We start from the raw sequence: 19,659 nt of genomic DNA, 5'->3' as shown, positions 1-19,659 counted from the left end.
GCAACCTCCGCCTCCCAGGTTCAGGTGATTCTCCTGCCTCAACCTACTGAATAGCTGGGACTACATGTGTGCACCACCACACCTGGCTAATTTTGTAGGGACAGGGTTTCACCATGTTGGCCAGGCTGGCCTCAGGTGATCCGCCTGCCTCGGCCTCCAAAAGTGCTGGGATTATAGGCGTGAGCTACCACGCCTGTCCTAATTTTTGTATTTTTAGTAGAGAAGGGGTTTCACCATGTCAGCCAGGCTGGTCTTGAACTCCTGACCTCAGGCGATCCACCCGCCTCTGCCTCCCCAAGTGCTGGGATTACAGGCATGAGCCACCGCACCCAAGTATTTTTCTTTTTTAACCGTATCTTTTGTAGTTGTAAATATATCAGAAAAGGCTGAGCTGGCTGTGGTCCGTCTGCTGTAAAGGGGTAGAAAGTTCAGCATTGCCTCTGAGAGTGGGGCTCCCAGCCTCCCTCTCTAGGGAGGAGTTCTTTTTCTTCTGTCAGGCCTTTTGGCTCTGTAAAACTAAAGCACAAATTTCATCCAGAAACGGGGTGTTGCATTCTGCATAGCAAGGTAAAAAAAACTGTCTTTGTGTTGATGAAATGGAATCCCACAGATAACAGTTCTCCTGGAGGAGGGAAGGTTGGGCAGCTGCAGCAGGAGGCCAACCCCAGGACTTTGCATCCCTGTCTCCACTGTGTAACTCCAACTGGTAATGGGACTGGAGACCCCAGGATCCCTCAGCAAAAAGACTGCTGACTAAGGAGAAGACTGCTGGGAGCCCCTCCCCAGTTCCCTCCTGTGATAGGTACTATAGGTTCTGGGTCTGTGAGGGGATTTGTGTTTCTGTTATTTTTATTTATTTATTTATTTTGAGATGGGGTCTCACTCTGTCGCCCAGGCTGGAGTGCAGTGGCACAATCTCAGCTTGCTGTGACCTCAGCTCTCTGTGACCTCTGCTTCCTGGGCTCATGCGATCCTCCCACCTCAGCCTCCTGAGTAGCTGGGACCACCGTCTGCACCACCACACCTGGCTAAGTATTTTGTGTTTTCTTTTTTTTTAATTTCCAGAAACAGGATCTTGTTATGTTGCCCAGGCTGGTCTCAAACTCTTGGACTCAAGTGATCTGCCCCTCCTTGGCCTCCCAAAGTGCTGGGATTACAGGCATGAGCCACCGTGCTGGGCCTTTTTTTTTCCCCCCAGCCTCAGCAACATAGTGAGACCCGTGATGGTGCATGCCTGTAGTCCCAGCTACTTGGGAGGCTGAGCTGGGAGTATTGCTTGAGTGTGGGAGGTTGAGGCTGCAGTGAGCGGTGATCATGCCACCACACTCCAACCTGGGCAACAGAGAGAGGCCCTGTCTCAAAAAAAAAAACAAAATTGTTTTCGGGACAGTGTCTCAGTGTGTTGCCCAGGCTGGTCTCCAACTCCTGGGGTCCAGTGATCCTCCTGCCTCAGCCTCCCTTGTAGCTGGGACTACACAGCACCTGGCCCTTGTGTTTTTCTTGTAACATTTGCTCAATGCAGAAAACCTGAAAACCACAGAAGAGCACCAGGAGGTGGGGAATGAACATGGAATGATGGGCACCTCTGTCACATTTAAACCAAACAACATCCGTACTTTCATTTCATGCACTAATCATTTATTTGCACTCATAAAAACTGGCTTGCTTTGAAAAGCTTCTTCCAAAAGCTGTATTGTGGTACTTTTGACTCTGGGACAAGAGGAAGAAGTTGGGGGATTTGGGCAGTTGGTGGCTGGGCCCTCAGAGACCATATGTGGTGACCACTGTTTAAGACACCATTCATCACTTGGGGACGGAGGGAGCACATAGATGGACCCCAGGCTCATGGATGTTCCTCCTTCTACAGTCATTTACCAAAATACCCGTTCAAGAAATACAGTTCCAATCTCAGCCTAGTTGAGACAGACACAGGCACTTAAATAAGTACCAAGGAGGGCTCTGCAGAGACGTGCTATTGGAACTGAGTCCTCAGGGCCAAATCAGCCTTGACCAGACCAAAAAATGTGGAAGAGTATTTCAAGCAGTGGGAATAACGCATGCAAAACCTGAAAGCAAAGAGGAGCAGGTCACATCCAGCAACTGGTGACTTGTTTACTAAGGCTGGAGATGAACCTTGGAAGGAAGAAGGGAAGTCAGAAGGCCAGATAATTTGGCAGAGGCTAGAGGCTCTGTTTTACTGAGTTGTTTTTGTTTTGTTTTGTTTTGTTTTGTTTTTTGAGACAGCGTTTCGCTCTTGTTGCCCAGGCTGGAATGCAATAGCGTGGTCTCGGCTTACTGCAACCTCCACCTCCCGGGTTCAAGCAATTCTCCTGTCTCAGCCTCCTAAGTAGCTGGGACTACAGGCATGCGCCACCACGCCTGGCTAATTTTTTTTTTTTTTTTTTTTTTTTTTTTTTTTTTTTTTTGAGACGGAGTCTCGCTCTATCGCCCAGGCTGGAGTGCAGTGGCTGGATCTCAGCTCACTGCAAGCTCCATCTCCCAGGTTCATGCCATTCTCCTGCCTCAGCCTCTGAGTAACTGGGACTACAGGTGCCCGCCACCACGCCCGGCTAGTTTTTTTTTTTTTTTTTTTTTTTTTTTTTTTTTTTTTTTTTTTGAGACGGAGTCTCGCTCTGTCACCCATGCTGGAGTGCAGTGGCGCGATCTCGGCTCACTGCAAGCTCCGCCTCCCGGGTTCACGCCATTCTCCTGCCTCAGCCTCCCGAGTAGCTGGGACTACAGGTGCCCACAACCGCGCCCGGCTAATTTTTTGTATTTTTAGTAGAGACGGGGTTTCACCGTGGTCTCGATCTCCTGACCTTGTGATCCGCCCGCCTCGGCCTCCCAAAGTGCTGGGATTACAGGCGTGAGCCACCGCGCTCGGCCGTTTTTTTGTATTTTTTTTAGTAGAGACGGGGTTTCACCATGTTAGCCAGGATGGTCTCCATCTCCTGACCTCGTGATCCACCCGTCTCGGCCTCCCAAAGTGCTGGGATTACAGGCTTGAGCCACCGCACCCGGCCTTTTGTTTTTTTTTTTAAGACCGAGTCCCACTCTGTTGCCCAGGCTGGAGTACGGTGATGCGATCTTGGCTCACTGCAACCTCCGCCTCCCAGGTTCAAGTGATTCTCCTGCCTCAGCCTCCTGAGTAGCTGGAATTACAGGCGTCCGCCACCATGCCCGGCTAATTTTTGTATTTTTAGTAGAGACAGGGTTTCACCATGTTGGCCAGGCTGGTCAACACAGGAGGAGGAGGGAGGTAAAGGCCGAGTTTGGGAACAGGCCAGAGTCTGCAGCCCTTCCTGCTGGAGAGAGGGTCTGAAGCTCAGGTCCGGTTAGAGTTCAGCAGGTGTCTCAAGAAGCCCATGGAGGGATGAAGTGGACCAGGACAGCACGTGGAGTACAGAAAAGAGGGGCAGGTGGCTGGCCGCAGTGGCTCATGCCTGTTATCCCAACACTTTGGGAGGCCAGGGCAGGTGGATCACCTGAGGTCAGTGCGAGAACAGCCTGGCCAACATGGTGAGACCCTCTCTACTGAAAATACAAAAATTAGGCCGGGCGCAGTGGCTCACGACTGTAATCCCAGCACTTTGGGAGGCCAAAGTGGGCGGATCTCGAGGTCAGGAGATCGAGACCATCCTGGTGAACACTGTGAAACCCCATCTCTACTAAAAATACAAAATAATTAGCCAGGCGTGGTGGTGATCGCCTGTAGTCCCAGCTACTCGGGAGGCTGAGGCAGGAGAATAGCGTGAACCCGGGGGGCGGAGCTTACAGTGAGCGAAGATCGTGTCACGGCACTCCAGCCTGGACAACATCGAGACTTCGTCTCAAAAAAAAGCCAGGTGTGGTGACTCACGCCTGTAGTCCCAGCTACTTGGAAGGCTGGGGCACAAGAATCGCTTGAACCTAGGTGGCAGAGGTTGCAGTGAGCCGAGATAGCCCCACTGCACTCCAGCCTGGGCGACAGAGTGAGACTCTGTCTCAAAAAAAAAAGAAAAAGAAAAAAAAGAAAAGAGGGCCAGGAACTGGTCCTCCGGGGTTGGAGGCGGGAACAGGTGGGAAGGGCAGAACACACCATGGGACAGCCTGACATGGGGCTCACTGGATGCGCCCCTCCACACGCAACAGCAGGTAGTCCCTGAGGAGCGGGGGCAGTGGCAGCCGGGTGGCATCCTGCCGGCAGCGGCTTCCCAACCGAGCGCGCACAGCTAGTCGGGCCAGGTGCTGCAGCCGCCTTGGCTGGTTCACCATGCACAGGGCCGAGCTGTAGAAGGCTTCGTGCTCCTAGGCCAGGAGTAAAAGAGGGTCAGATGACTCTTACCCTACCATCTGGGGGCAACCCAGTGGTGAGGGTCCTGGGATTTTGCAGCATGCACCCACCTGGGTGTTTCGTGTGTCTCAAAGGACTCAGATTCAGAACCATAGAGGCCCTGCAGTGATAATGGGGGCTGGGGCTCCACTTCAGGGAAGGGTCTTCACTATGTTTGCACGCACTCCCACCCCAGAGAGGCTAGTACAGTGCCCACCAAGTTAGAGATGCCAGATAAATGTCTGTGCTGATGCAAGTGAGGGAGGCAGGAGAGGTGTGTGGAGTTAGGGGGTCAGCCTGGGGTACCAGGGGGAGGGGGAACCCTGAAACTCAGGGGTGCCACTCTACCCATCCTCTCTACCCAGGGACCCTCCTGCTGCTCCCTCCATGACGCTGATCCTGAAGGAATAGACCTGTGGCTCATCCCTCCTCCCCATCTCGGCCCTGAGGCAGACATACCTTCCACAGTTCTGGGAGCACCGCCTCCACCCAGGTCTCACAGGATGGGACACAAGGATAGGCATTAAGCAGGACTTCCAGGGCCCGAGGGAAGTTGGCACAGTGTTTCAGCATCTAGGGGTTAAAAGAGGGTATTGGGCACATGCCTCCCCCAGCCAAGGGCAGACCCAAGTCTCACCTAACCCACATGGCCAATCCTAGCCTAATCTGGGGGCTAAGATCTGAGTCTCTCTTCCCTTTTCTGTGCCTCTGTCTACACCCTCAAGTGCTCAAACCTTTTGGCCCCAGTTTTCCTCTGGGGCTCTTCCCTCCTTTGGACTCTCTCCCGGAATCCTCTCTCCCCCTCCCAAGCTGGGGACAGCCCCCTGGCCACTGAGGGCGGGCTTTCAGTCTCTTGGACCCTCTCTCTTCCCCAGAGGCTGAGTAGTTCCAGCCGTGGGCTCCCCTACACAGGAGCTTCCTATCTCGGTCTCCCAGCACACCTCACCTCAGGGCGCACAGGCTGAGCCCCGTAGTCGAGCAGTGCGGCGAAGAGGACCTCGGGCTCCCAGTTGGGGGCGTCCTGGACGGCCTGCAGCGCACAGTCCATGGGCGTGTGGCCCGCCCCATTGGGGACCTCAGCCCGGGCCCCATGGCGAAGCAGCAGCTCGGCCAGGCCCCCGCAGCCGTTGGCACAGGCGTTGTGCAGCGGCGTGTGGCGCTTGCGCCCAGCGGCCCGGGCATCAGCTCCAGCTTCCAGGAGCCGGCGCGCCGCAACCTGGTGCCGCCTGCAGCTGCCTGGGCCCTCGGCCCCAGCGCACGCCGCGTTTAGTGCCGTCTCGCCCTGGCTGGTGCGCAGGCCCACGTCGGCGCCATGCTCCAGGTACAGAGCCACATGCTGCTCCAGGCCGCGCGCCGCCGCCACATGCAGGGCCGTCTCCTGGCTCTCGCCTGCCGCCAGGTTCACCGTCGCTCCCGCTTCCAGCAGCAACTTGGCGCACCTGGGGACAAGAGAGCAAGGTCCCGGGGAAAATCCTGAAGGCCTGGGACCCCTTCAGCTTGCTGTCACCCTTCCTTCTCTTTCCACCCCTCTCACCTTGAGGTCCTACCTGGTGTCCTCCATGAATCACACAAGCCCCGCTATAGACAACAGAACTGGAAGGTGCTGAGAGCTACCAGAAGCATCTTCAGTTTTCATATGAAAACTTAAGCCCAGAAGTGATTTGTGCAGCCGAGGACACAGCAAGTTAGTGGCTGCACCAGATATAGTGCTCACTGCCTCAAACAGTCCCTCCCAGTCTACTCTGTCTCAGTTGTCAGTTGTCTCCTAACTTTTTTTTTTTTTTTTTTTTTTTTTTTTTTGGAGACAGGGTCCCTCTCTGTCGCCCAGGCTGAAGTGCAGTGGTGCAATTACATATAGCTCATGTAGCCTGGACCTCCCAAGCTCAAGCAGTCCTCCTGCCTCTGCCTCCCAAGTAGCTGGGACCACAGGTGGGCACCATCACACCTGGCTAATTTTTAAAATTATTTTTTGTAGAGACAAGGTCTCACCATTTGCTCCAGCTGGTCTCAAACTCCTGGGCTCAAGCAATCCTCCTGCCTTGGCCTCTCAAACTGCTGGGATTACAGATGTGAGCCACCACACCAGGCCTTATCTCCTAACATTTTGATAGCACAAAATTTGGAAAACCCACTTCTGTGTACATTATGAAACACAGAAAATTAGAAAGTATGCACCAAAACAAAAATACAAGTTATAATATTTTATTTCTGCCCTCACACTTAAAAGACCACTCTTCTAAACCAGGCCACAATCATTCAAGCAAAGGCAGGCACTTGGGGCCACCCTCCTCCACTTTCCCCTAGAGAAAACAAAACCAAAGGAAAAACAGCAACAAAAACAGGTTTTAGAGAGCACATGTTTCCCAGTTCCAGGGAAAATTATAGACCAGAACACTGTGGCAGCAAACATGCATCCTTACCTACTGCAGGGTAAACCAAACATGCAACAAACTAAATTAATAATGATGAAACCAAACTAACAGTAACTTGTAACTAAAAAGCCAGAATGGCAGCTTCTGGAAACTCAGGAGCAGATCCACCATCCTCAGTGAAACCCTGATAACCAATACCCTTTCCCAAAATGGCCAAAATTCTTTTTTTTTTTTTTTTTTTTTGAGACGGAGTCTCCCTCTGTCGCCCAGGCTGGAGTGCAGTGGCGCGATCTCGGCTCACTGCAAGCTCCGCCTCCCGAGTAGCTGGGACTACAGGCGCCGCCACCACGCCGGGCTAGTTTTTTGTGTTTTTTAGTAGAGACGGGGTTTCACCGTGTTAGCCATAATGGTCTTGATCTCCTGACCTTGTGATCCGCCCGTCTCGGCCTCCCAAAGTGCTGGGATTACAGGCTTGAGCCGCCGCACCCGGCCTGATGGCCAAAATTCTTGCTCATATATTCCATGTAGGTGTCTTGCTCTGTAGCCAAGATGTGAGTAGCAGCCAATCTTCCATAAGCTACTGAATTATCTCCTTGGTAAATTCTAATCATAGGCTAATTTTTGTTTCCAAATACTAAATTTTTTTTTTGAGGCGGAGTCTTGCTCTGTCACCCAGGCTGGAGTGCAGTGGTGTGATCTCGGCTCACTGCATGCTCTGCCTCCCAGGTTCATACCATTCTCCTGCCTCAGCCTCCTGGGTAGCTGGGACTACAGGCACCCACCACCACACCCAGCTAATTTTTTCGTTTTTTTTTAAGTAGAGATGGGGTTTCACCGCGTGTTAGCCAGGATGGTCTCAATCTCCTGACCTCATGATCCACCTGCCTTGGCCTCCCAGAGCGCTGGGATTACAGGCATGAGCCAAGTCTTGCTCTGTCGCCTAGGCTGGAGTGCAGTGGCGCCATCTTGGCTCACTGCAGTCTCTGCCTCCCGGGTTCAAGCCATTCTTCTGCCTCGGCCTCCCAAGTAGCTGGGACTACAGGCATGCACTACCATGCCTGGCTAATTTTTGTATTTTAGTAGAAACGGTTTCACCATGTTGGCCAGGATGGTCTTGATCTCCTGACCTTGTGATCCCCCTGCCTTGGCCTACCAAAGTGCTGGAATTACAGGTGTTAGTCACCACACCCGGCCTTCAAATACTAAATTTAAGTAACACTCCAAAGCTCGCTCGGTAGGGTTCCAGTAAGTGGGCATTCTCACGTTACTTAGAAAGATGAAGTCTATTGGAAGGCACACCAAATGCCTGTAAGAACCCAAGAAAGGGCTGGCAAATGTGGACCACTTCTTGGACATCATCTAGATGTAGCGGAGAGAGGTCCCCAGCTTGTGGGCAGTGGAGAGTCTTCCAGGAGCCCTTGGATCCTTACCTGCCACCCTGTCTGTTGACCTGATTGTATTTTTTTTTTTTTTTTTTTTTTTTTTTGAGACGGAGTCTCGCTCTGTCACCCATGCTGGAGTGCAGTGGCGCGATCTCAGCTCACTGCAAGCTCCACCTCCCGGGTTCACGCCATTCTCCTGCCTCAGCCTCCCGAGTAGCTGGGACTACAGGCGCCCGCCACCGCGCCGGCTAATTTTTTGTATTTTTAGTAGAGACGGGGTTTCACCGTGTTAGCCAGGATGGTCTTGATCTCCTGACCTCGTGATCCGCCTGCCTCGGCCTCCCAAAATGCTGGGATTACAGGCGTGAGCCACCGCACCTGGTGACCTGATTGTAAAAGTGCAAATACCCTCATGCAGGGACTCCAAGAAACTGCCAACCTTAAAAAAAGTGGCAGGGTTGGTGTATTGGTTCATGTCTATAATTCCAATACTTTGGGAGGCCAAGGCAGGAGAATTGCCTGAGCTCAGGAGTCAGAGACCAGCCTGGGCTACATAGAGACACTATGTCTCTACTAAAAATAATAATTTTTTTAAAAAATAGCCAGGTATGGGCCGGGCGCGGTGGCTCAAGCCTGTAATCCCAGCACTTTGGGAGGCCGAGACGGGCGGATCACAAGGTCAGGAGATCGAGACCATCCTGGCTAACGCGGTGAAACCCCGTCTCTACTAAAAAATACAAAAACCTAGCCGGGCGAGGTGGCGGGCGCCTGTAGTCCCAGATACTCAGGAGGCTGAGGCAGGAGAATGGCGTGAACCCGGGAGGCGGAGCTTGCAGTGAGCTGAGATCCGGCCACTGCACTCCAGGCTGGGCGACAAAGCAAGACTCTGTCTCAACAAAAAAAAAAAAAAAAAAATAGCCAGGTATGGTAGCACTGTCCTGTAATCCCAACTTCCCTGGAAGCTGAGGCAGGAGGATCGTTTGAGCCCAGGAGATTGCGGCTACGAGTGAGTCATGATTGTGCCACTGCACTCCAGCCTGGATAACAGAGCGAGACCCTGTCTCCAAAAACAAAAAATCTACCCTTGTGTTTCCTAACGTTGGTGTGAGGTACCCCCATACCTCTCCTCCCACTTTTTTTTTTTTTTTTTAAGACAGGGTCCTGCCCTGTTGTCCAGGCTGGAGTATAGTGGCAGCATGATCCTAGCTTACTGAAGCCTAGACCTCTTGGGCTCAAGTGCTTTTCCTGAGTAGCTGAGACTACAGATGCACGCCACCATGCCCGGCTAATTTTATGTTTTATAGAGACAGGGTGTCACTATGTTGCCCAGTCTGGTCTTGAACTTCTGGGCTCAAGAGATCATCCTGCCTCAGCCTCCCAAGTAGCTGGGACTAGAGGCTCATGCCACCATGCCCGCCTAGTTTTTATTTTTTATTTTTAGTAGAGACAAAATCTCACTTATGTTGCCCAGGCTGTTCTCAAACTCCTGGACTCAAGCAATCCTCCTGCCTCTGCCTCCAAAAGTGTAGTTATTACAGGCGTGAACCACTGCACCTGGCCTGTAGATCTTTCTTTTTTTTATCTTTTTTGGACAGAGTCTCACACTGTCTCAGGGGCTGGTGTGCAGTGGCACAATCTCGGCTCACTGCAATCTCTGCCTCCTGGGTTCAAGTGATTCTCCTGCCTCAGCCTCCTGAGTAGCTAAGATTACAGGCGCCCGCCACCACGCCCGCCCCAGCTAATTTTTTGTATTTCTAATAGAGACAGGGTTTCCCTATGTTGGCCAGGCTGATCCTGAACTCCTGACCTTGTGATCCGCCCGCCTCAGCCTCCCAAAGTGCTAGGATTATAGGCGTGAGCCACTGCGCCCAGTTTTTTTTTTTTTTTTTTAGACAGAGTGTTGCTGGAGTGCAGTGGCAGAATCTCGGCTCACTGCAACCTCCACCTCCCGGGTTCAAGCGATTCTTGTGTCTCAACCTCCTAGTAGCTGGAGTTACAGGTGTGAGCCACCACACCTGGCCAGATATTTCTTAATACCTCAAAACAACTAGGAATTTGGACTGGGCATGGTGGCTCATGCCTGTAATCCCAGCACTTTGGGAGGCCAAGGCGGGTGGATCACTTGAGGTCAGGAGTTTAAGACCAGCCTGGCCAACATGGCAAAACCCCATCTCCACTAGAAATACAAAACCTAGCTGGGCGTAGTGGCACACATCTGTAATTCCAGCTACTCAGGAGGCTGAGGCAGGAGGATCATTTGAACCCAGGAGGCAGAGGTTGCAGTGAGCCGAGATCACGCCTCTGCACTACAGCCTGGGCGACAGAGCAAGACTTCATCTCAAAAACACAAAAAACAGGCCGGGCGCGGTGGCTCAAGCCTGTAATCCCAGCACTTTGGGAGGCCGAGATGGGCAGATCACGAGGTCAGGAGATCGAGACCATCCTGGCTAACCCGGTGAAACCCCATCTCTACTAAAAATACAAGAAAATTAGCCAGGTGAGGTGGCGGGCGCCTGTAGTCCCAGCTACTTGGGAGGCTGAGGCAGGAGAATGGCGTGAAACCGGCGGGGCGGAGCTTGCAGTGAGCCGAGATCGCGCGCCACTGCACTCCAGCCTGGGGCACAGCAAGACTCCGTCCGTCTCAAAAAAACAAACAAACAAAAAAAAAAACACAAAAAACAGGGCCGGGCGCGGTGGCTCAAGCCTGTAATCCCAGCACTTGGGAGGCCGAGACGGGCGGACACGAGGTCAGGAGATCGAGACCATCCTGGCTAACACAGTAAAACCCCGTCTCTACTAAAAAAAAAATACAAAAAAAAAAACTAGCTGGGCGAGGTGGCGGGCGCCTGTAGTCCTAGCTACTCGGGAGGCTGAGGCAGGAGAATGGCATAAACCCAGGACGCGGAGCTTGCAGTGAGCCGAGAGCCGGTCACTGCACTCCAGCCTGGGCGACAGAGCGAGACTCCACCTCAAAAAAAAGAAAAAGAAAAAACACAAAAAACAAACGAAAAAAAAAACAGCTAGGTTTGGCTACAAAGGATTCACAGGGAATTGGAGACCGCCGTTGGAACAGAGTTTTCCCAAAAAGCAACAGGGCTTCTGCCTCCTGGGCTTAGCAGATGTGACCTTGGACAAGTTACTAAACCCTTCTGAGCTTCATTTTTCTCATCTGTAGAATGAGGCCTGTCTCCAGGTTATTGTGAGGATGTGTATATGAGATGCTTTATGAACCACAAAGCTGCATGTAGTTGTCAGCTTCCCTCTTCTGGCCTGTGAGCTGGAGACACACACACACATTCCTCCCCAAATGGTCTCAGCCCCCAGGCACCTACTGCAAGGACTCGGGAATCGTGCAGAGGTGCAAGGGAGTCATGCCCTCCTCGGTCAGCACATTAGCCTTTGCTCCGAAGGTCAGCAGCAGCCGCACACAGTCGAGCTGGGCCCGGGCACAGGCCTCGTGCAAGGCAGTGCGACCCCCGACGCGGGCATCCAGCTCAGCTCCCTGCCGGATCAGGTGGCGAGCACAGTCTGTGTAGCCTCGGGCTGTGGCGATGGCGAGGGGTGCCGTCTGCTTGGTCTTGGGGGTCAGCACCCAGAACCCTGGGAAGAGCAAATAGTTTTGGGGTGTGGTGCATAAGATAGGGCAGGGCAGGGAGTGGGGATGCTGGTTCCAGCCGACAGCTGACCCTGGCCTTCCCTCTGCATGGTCTGCTGAGGACAAACACTGTGCCAGGCTGTACCTGTGGAAAGGGGCTTATTCAAGTCCTAAATTGGAAGAATAAATTGGAACAGGCTTTTAGAACAGCTTATCAATCTGTAATAAAACATAGTATGTATCATAAAAAATTAATTGCTGTATAAAACCACAGGGGCCAACTAAGTAGAGTGACTCCCATTAAGGAAACCTCAGCGTCTTTGAATGGCTAATAGTGTCAATGGCTTTTTTTGTTCACCTTGGGGCCTAGTGTGGTGGCTCACACCTGTAATCCTAGCACTTTGGGAGGCTGAGGTGGGATGATCACTTGACCTCAGGAGTTTGAGACCAGTCTGGGCAACATAGTGAGTCCTTGTCTTTATTTTTTAATTTTAATTTTAATTTTTTTGAGACAGGATCTTGCTCTGTCGCCCAGGCTGGAATGTAGTGGTGCAATCTTGGCTCACTGCAAGCTCCGCCTCCCAGGTTTAAGCGATTCTCTTGCCTCAACCTCCTGAGTAGCTGGGATTACAGGTGCGTGCCACCATGCCTGGCTAATTTTTATTTTTTTTATTTTTTTTTTTTTTTTTTTTTTTTTTTTTTGAGATGGAGTCTTGCTCTGTAGCCCGGGCTGGAGTGCAGTGGCCGGATCTCAGCTCACTGCAAGCTCCGCCTCCCGGGTTTGCGCCATTCTCCTGCCTCAGCCTCCGGAGTAGCTGGGACTACAGGCGCCCGCCACCTCGCCCGGCTAGTTTTTTGTATTTTTAGTAGAGACGGGGTTTCACCGTGTTAGCCAGGATGGTCTCGATCTCCTGACCTCGTGATCCGCCCGTCTCGGCCTCCCAAAGTGCTGGGATTACAGGCTTGAGCCACCGCGCCCGGCCTAATTTTTATATTTTTAGTAGAGATGGGGTTTCACCATGTTGGTCAGGCTGGTCTCGAACTTCTGACCTCGTGATCTGCCCGCCTTGGCCTCCCAAAGTGCTGGGATTATAGGTGTGAGCCACCATGCCTGGCTATTTTTAAAAAAAATTTAAAAAGGAAAAAAAAATATTTAGGGCTGGGTGCAGTGGCTCGTGCCTGTAATCCCAGCACTTTGGGAGGCTGAGGTGGGTGGATCACAAGGTCAGGAGTTCTAGACCAGCCTGGCCAACATGGTGAAACCCCATCTCTACTAAAGATACAAAAAATTAGCTGGGCATGGTGGTGAGTGCCTGTAATCCCAGCTACTCGGGAGGCTGAGGCAGGAGAATTGCTTGAACCCGGGAGACAGAGGTTGCAGTGAGCCAAGATCGTGCCATTGTACTCCAGCCTGGGCAACAGGGCGAGACTCCATCTCAAAAAAAAAAAATTTTTTTAAGACAAAATGTTCACCTTGGTCTTGGGTGAACAAAAAAGGGGAGTGGGTGTTACACACAAGCAGGTCTGGAGCTGAGTTTGGGAGTGGCCGAAAAGCAGAACTGAGTTCTGGGATACTCCTGGGGCAAGGAGGGTTGGATGGAAATTGTGGGGAAAAGAAAGATCAGACTGTTACTGTGTCTATGTAGAAAGAAGTAGACATAAGAGACTCCATGTTGTTCTGTATTTGAGATGCTGTTAATCTGTGACCCTACCCCCAACCTTGTCCTTGCAATAGACATGTGTGTGGTGACTCAAGGTTTAACAGATTTTGGGCTGTGCAGGGTGTGCTTTGTTAAACAAGTGCCTGAAGGCAGTATGCTTGTGAAAAGTCATCACCATTCTCTTAATCTCAAGTACCCAGGGACACGTACACTGCCAAAGGTCGCAGGGACCTCTGCCTAGGAAAGCTAGGTATTGTCCAACGTTTCTCTCCATGTGATAGTCTGATATATGGCCTCGTGGGAAGGGAAAGACCTGATCGTCCCCCAGCTTGACATCCGTGAAGGGTCTGTGCTGAGGAGGACTAGTATAAGGAAAGAAGGCCTCTTGGCAGTTGAGATAGAGAAAAGCATCTGTCTCCTGCCCGTCCCTGGACAATGGAACATCTCGGTGTAACATCTCGGTGTAAAACCCGATTGATTGTATGTTCTGTTTACTGAGAAAGGAGAAAACTGCCTTAGGGCTGAAGGTGGGACTTGCTAGCAATGCTGCTCTTTATGCACTAAAAAGGTTTATGGAGATGTTTACATATGCATATCAAGGCACAGCACTTTTCCTTAAACTTATGTCACAGAGATCTTTATTCATATGTCTTACTGCTGACCTTCTCCCTACTATGATCCTATTATCCTGCCACTTCCCTTTTTCTAAGATGGTAAAGATAATGATCAATAAATACTGAGGGAACTCAGAGACCGGTGCCGGCGCGGGTCCCCTGGGCCCACTTTTTCTTTCTCTATACTTTGTCTCTGTGTCTCATTTCTTTTCTCAAGTGTCTCGTTCCACCTAACAAGAAACGCCCACAGGTGTGGAGGGGCAGGCCACCCCTTCAGAAATAGGGGGAAGGGAGAAGGGGGAGAATAAGAGGTGGGGATGGGAAAAGAATGAGGAGAGGGTAATCGTGGGACTAGTATTGGATTTGAATGGTGGCAGTGGTCAGGGACTTGTTTAAAAGGTATAGATGCCTCATATCAAACTAGAAGTTGTTTGCATGGCAGCACAGTCTGTCCCTGGCTTTTCTAAATCTTGAGTAAAGCATGTTTTGTTTCTTAGTAGACTTGAAATTAAGGCTGAGTTCCATCGCGGGGATTCTGGACAAGCTGCAGGACAAGACCAGGATGCCCTGGTGGGGTCACAGCCAAGCAGGAATTTGGAACCTGTAGTAACCGAGGGAGCTCATGCTCTCCCAAGGATTCAAGCCCCAGATCCATGGGTGGGGTTTAAGCAATATCCTGTCAATCTTGAGATCATGGTGATCTCAGCTAAGGTATTTAGTTAACCTGGACAGACCCGCTAGCCAGAATATATATATATATATGTATTTTTTTTTGAGACGGAGTCTCATTCTGTTCCCAGGCTGGAATGTAATGGCACAATCTCAGCTCACTGCAACCTCCGCCTCCCAGGTTCAAACGATTCTCCTGCCTCAGCCTCCCAAGTAGCTGGGACTACAGGTGCCACATGGCCAGCTAATTTTTGTATTTTTAATAGAGATGGGATTTCACCATGTTGGCCAGGATGGTCTCGATCTCTTGACCTCCTGATCTGCCCGCCTTGGCCTCACAAAGTGCTGGGATTACAGGTGTGAGCCACCGCACCAGGCCCTTTTTTTTGTTGTTTTTGAGACAGAGTCTCACTCTGTTGCCAGGCTGGAGTGCAATGGTGTGATCTTGGCTCACTGCAACCTCCACCTCCCAGGTTCAAACGATTCTCCTGCCTCAGCTTCCCAAGTAGCTGGGACTACAGGCTCGCGCCACCACGCCCAGCTAATTTTTGTATTTTTAGTAGAGTCGGGGTTTCACCATGTTAGGATGGTCTCAATCTCCTGACCTTGTGATCCATCCGCCTTGGCCTCCCAAAGTGCTGGGATTACAGGCATGAGCCACTGCGCCCAGCCTAGCCAGAATATATTCTAAGGATATCATCTGGCAAGTACATAAAGATGTTCATCATACTGCTATTTAAAATAGTTAAAAAAAAATCTACCCAATCGATTTGGGGGCTAGTTATAAAATTCATGGCAGATGCCTCTACAGTAGAATTTATGCACATATATATACATATGTACTTTTTATCCCCTGTGGAGAGGGGGTCTTCTGTGTTGCTCAAGCTGGTCTAAAGCAGTAGTCCCGCCTTGGCCTCTCAAAGTGCTGGGATTACAGCCATGAGCCACCGTGCCCAGGCCAAGAATATAACTTTTACCTCCTTTTTTTTTTTTTTTTTTTTTTGAGACAGAGTCTCATGCTGTCGCTTGGGCTGGAGTATAGTGGGACAATCTTGGATCACTGCAACCTCCGCCTCCCTAGTCCAAGCGATTCTCCTGCCTCAGCCTCCTGAGTAGCTGGGATTACAGGTGCACACCACCATGCTAATGTTTTATATTTTTAGTAGAGACAAGATTTTGTTTCATCATGTTGTCCAGGCTGGTCTCGAACTCCTGACCTCGTGATTCACCCGCCTTGTTCTCCCAAAGTGCTGGGATTACAGGTGTGAGCCACTGCGCCCGGCCAACTTTTAATTCTTAAAAGACATACAGACTGCTAACTCTGCCTCATCTCTGTTTAGGAGGGAGCTAGGATGGGTGGTGGAAAGGGCTGCTATAGTCTGTGGTCTGCAGAGAAGGGAGGCCCTAGACTCTCCCCCCTCCCCACCCACTCCCCTTCTTTCTCCCTCCTCTTCTGCCCTCTTCTGGTGCCCCCTACCTTGTTCAGCTGACCAGGCCAGCTGGTTGCTCACAGTCTCCACAATCATGTTGGCGGCCTCTTCATCTTGGAACAGGGCTTGGACCTGCTGCAGGTCGCCGGAGAACAGGGCATGGTGGACAGCTGGGTCTCGGCAGGAACGGTGAGGCCTAGTGAGTCGGGCCCGGGGACTTGACGGGCACCTGCGGCTCCGGCATTGCTGGGCAGCTGCCCGCCGCCGGTCCTCCCATTCCAGCCACTCCCGCTGCAGGCGGAGAGAGCGCAGCGTGGAAGAGGTGAAAGGGAAGGTCTCCCTTGCCATGGATGGGGCCCAGGGTTTGGAGCAGTGGCACTTGGGCAGAGCCAGGTTCCCCTGACCCGACTACCTCCCTTGCTCTGAGAAGCCACCCTGCCCCCTCCACCGTGAGCCAGAGAAAGCAGCAGCTGAGGCTATAAATAGGTCCTTCTCTGCTCTGGTAAACACAGTTTGCTCAGAGTCATGATCCTGGTGCTGAGAAGCTGCTGGCCCAACCCCCAGCCCAGGGTGAGGGCCAGCCCCTGCCCCTACTGATACCCTTTGGTTGGTCAGCAGGCCCTCAGCTGAGGCCACTCCTGAACCCCAGCATCTGCATCCACCTTCATCCCTAGAGTGAGCATCTTGGGTTGGCAAGGTCCGGGGTGCGCGAACAGGTCAGTCATGGAGATGGGCAGGGCTGGGAGGAAGACAAGGTGCCTCCAGCCTCTCTGATGTTGGCTGGAGGGCAGAAGCCACCACTGGCCCACGTGGAGGAGATAGGGCTGATCTCAGTACAGGAGGTAAGGGGAGGTCAAGGCATAGTTACTGAGTAGGTGAGCAGCTCTTCCCAGCATCTGCAGTAACAGCAATATAACTCTGTACATGTGCACAGAGTTTTATGGTGTTTAAATCACATTCATATCCACCTTCACCCAGAGGACCATACTTCCTAGCCCACCCAGTAATTAGTAAACTTGGTTTGGACAATAAATGAAATTTTCACAGTTGAATGCCTCTGAGATGGGTGGTCTTATCTCTGTTTTACAGATGAGGAATTTAAGGCTTAACAAAGTAATCTACTGGCTCAGGGTCACAGTTTGTGATAGGCAGAGCCAGAACCCCACATAGATGTTGTGCTCTGGGCCAAGAATGGTGGCTCATGCCTGTAAGCCTAGCACTTTGGGAGGCCGAGACAGGAGGATCGCTTGAGCCTAGGAGTTTGAGACCATCCTGGGCAACATCCTGAGACCTACATCTTTTTTTTTTTTTTTTTTTTTTTGAGACAGTCTTACTCTGTTGCCCAGGCTAGAGTACAGTGGTACAATCTTGGCTCACTGCAGCCTCTGCCTCCTGGGTTCAAACGATTCTCTTGCCTCAGCCTCCTGAGTAACTGGGATTACAGGCACCCACCACCATGCCCAGCTATTTTTTGTATTTTTAGTAGAGACAGGGTTTCACCATGTTGGCCAGGCTGGTCTCGAACTCCTGACTTCGTGATCTGCCCGCCTCAGCCTCCCAAAGTACTGGGATTATAGGCATGAGCCACCGCCCCCACCTCTCCATCTCTTTAAAAAAAAAAAAAAAAAAGATGGTGCACTTTTTGGCTTCAGCTGCTGCAGCCACCTGGCAGCCTCCCCCATTCTCTTTTTTTTTTTTTTTTTTTGAGATGGAGTCTCACTCTCGCCCAGGCTGGAGTGCAAGTGGCGCGATCTCCTCCGCTCACTGCAAGCTCCGCCTCCCGGGTTCCCGCCATTCTCTTGCCTCAGCCTCCCGAGTAGCTGGGACTACAGGCGCCAGCCACCACGCTCGGCTATTTTTTTGTATTTTTTTTTTAGTAGAGACAGGGTTTCACCGAGTTAGCCAGGATGGTCTCGATCCCTGACCTTGTGATCCGCCCGCCTCGGCCTCCCAGAGTGCTGGGATTACAGGCGTGAGCCACAGCGCCCGGCCGCCTCCCCCATTCTCTAAGCAGGACAGACTGGTCTCTAGAAACTGCCTTCAATCATCCTTTTTTTTTTTTTTTCTCTCACTGTGTCGCCCAGGCTGGAGTGCAGTGGCGTGATCTCAGCTCACTGCAACCTCCGTTTCCTGGGGTTCAAGCGATTCTCCTGCCTTAGCCTTCTGAGTAGCTGGGATTATAGGCACACGCCACCACACCCAGCTGATTTTTGTATTTTTAGTAGTAGTTTTTGCCATGTTGGCCAGGCTGGTCTGAAACTCCTGACCTCAGGCGATCTGCCCGCCTCAGCCTCCCAAAGTGTTGGTATTACAGGCGTGAGCCACAGTTCCCGGCCCCTTCAATCGTTCTTGATTTACTTTTTTAACCCAGCTGCTAAGGGGGCTACATGGCTGGCCTGAGAGCCAAGGGGTTGAGCTGGAAACTCTGGGAATGGACCTGAGATGTTCAAGCCACAGACCTGTTCACTCTTAAGAAAAAGCAGTTGTGCTTCCAGGAGCCTCTAGGGGGAGGAATGAAGCCATGAAACCACACAAGCTGGTGTGCCTGCCAAGCTGGGGAAGGGGAGGGCACTGCCTCAAAAGCTCTGCTCACCCTGAGCTCACTCAGTGCACAGCGGCCTGCAGGCAGGGCTGGTCTGTCCCCTCTGCGTCTGGGGCTCCTCCTGATACCTGTCCCGCCTCCTGGCCCTGCAGCAGCGCCTTGCCCAGTGGTCTTTTATTTCTTCCTCTCCCTAGGCCCTTCCCACAAGCAAGTTCTAGCTCCCAGCCTCACATTTTCAGGCGCCGCCTCAAGTTCAGCCCCTCAATGCAATGCCTTAAACCTGAATCAACTCAGCCTCTCACCCAGTGTTTCTTCCTCTGGCCATATCCCTTCTGCCCTGCTGCCGGAATGATCTAAAATAGTTAATTCCCTTGCTTTAAAACTTCTGCTGGGCCGGGCGCGGTGGCTCAAGCCTGTAATCCCAGCACTTTGGGAGGCCGAGACGGGCGGATCACGAGGTCAGGAGATCGAGACCATCCTGGTTAACATGGTGAAACCCCGTCTCTACTTAAAAAAGTACAAAAAACTAGCCGGGCAAGGTGGCGGGCGCCTGTAGTCCCAGCTACTTGGGAGGCTGAGGCAGGAGAATGGCGTGAACCCGGGAGGCGGAGCTTGCAGTGAGCTGAGATCTGGCCACTGCACTCCAGCCTGGGCAACAGAGCGAAACTCCGTCTCAAAAAAAAAAAAAAAAACTTCTGCTGACTTCCAATACCTATTCTTTCCTTTTATTTTTTTAAATAGGGCTCCAAATCCTGGCCTCAAGCAGTCCTCCGAAGTTGGCCTCCTGAATTGCTGGGATTACAGGTGTGAGCCACTGCACCCGGCCTGCCTTTTTCAACTAAGCCCCCAATTCCTTGGTTTGACCCCATGCCACTCACGTAGGATAGGCATCCTCATCACACACGGCTCCCCACAACCATTCCCTGTCAGGCCATTCACTTAGCTCAGAACTCCCTCAACCCCTTCCTGAGGATCTACCCCTAAGGTCACCTGCTCTGAGGTCTCTTCGGCAACTCGTTGCCCGACCCCTATAGTTGCAGCCACTGCCCAGTTTGCACTCCTGAAGGAATCAGGGGCACACT

General features: G+C 51.9%; 1 protein-coding gene across 1 annotated transcript; it reads right to left on the bottom strand.

The window, feature by feature from the left end:
- Positions 1–3,838: 3,838 nt before the first annotated feature.
- On the bottom strand, positions 3,839–16,531 carry ASB16 (ankyrin repeat and SOCS box containing 16). Its single transcript, XM_050763103.1, has 5 exons — positions 16,083–16,531; positions 11,399–11,666; positions 5,259–5,751; positions 4,772–4,885; positions 3,839–4,287 (listed from the first exon to the last, which is right to left on the bottom strand). The coding sequence occupies exons 1-5, from the start codon at positions 16,381–16,383 to the stop codon at positions 4,102–4,104; spliced, it is 1,362 nt and encodes a 453-aa protein (XP_050619060.1). The 5' UTR covers positions 16,384–16,531; the 3' UTR covers positions 3,839–4,101.
- Between the last annotated feature and the right edge of the window lie 3,128 nt (positions 16,532–19,659).

The sequence above is a fragment of the Macaca thibetana genome, chromosome 16 (genome assembly GCF_024542745.1).
Source record: "Macaca thibetana thibetana isolate TM-01 chromosome 16, ASM2454274v1, whole genome shotgun sequence".
Lineage (NCBI taxonomy): Eukaryota > Metazoa > Chordata > Mammalia > Primates > Cercopithecidae > Macaca > Macaca thibetana.
Note: the sequence above shows the minus strand (reverse complement) of the source record. Positions and strands in the feature narration are given on the sequence as shown.

Excerpts from the sequence above, each read along its gene's own strand:
- ASB16 (XM_050763103.1), bottom strand. The coding sequence starts at position 16,383 with ATGGCAAGGGAGACCTTCCCTTTCACCTCTTCCACGCTGCGCTCTCTC. Across the intron at positions 5,752-11,398 it reads ACGATTCCCGAGTCCTTGCA|GTGCGCCAAGTTGCTGCTGG; the intron begins GTAGGTGCCTGG and ends TCTTGTCCCCAG. Across the intron at positions 4,288-4,771 it reads TGCTCCCAGAACTGTGGAAG|GAGCACGAAGCCTTCTACAG; the intron begins GTATGTCTGCCT and ends CTCCTGGCCTAG.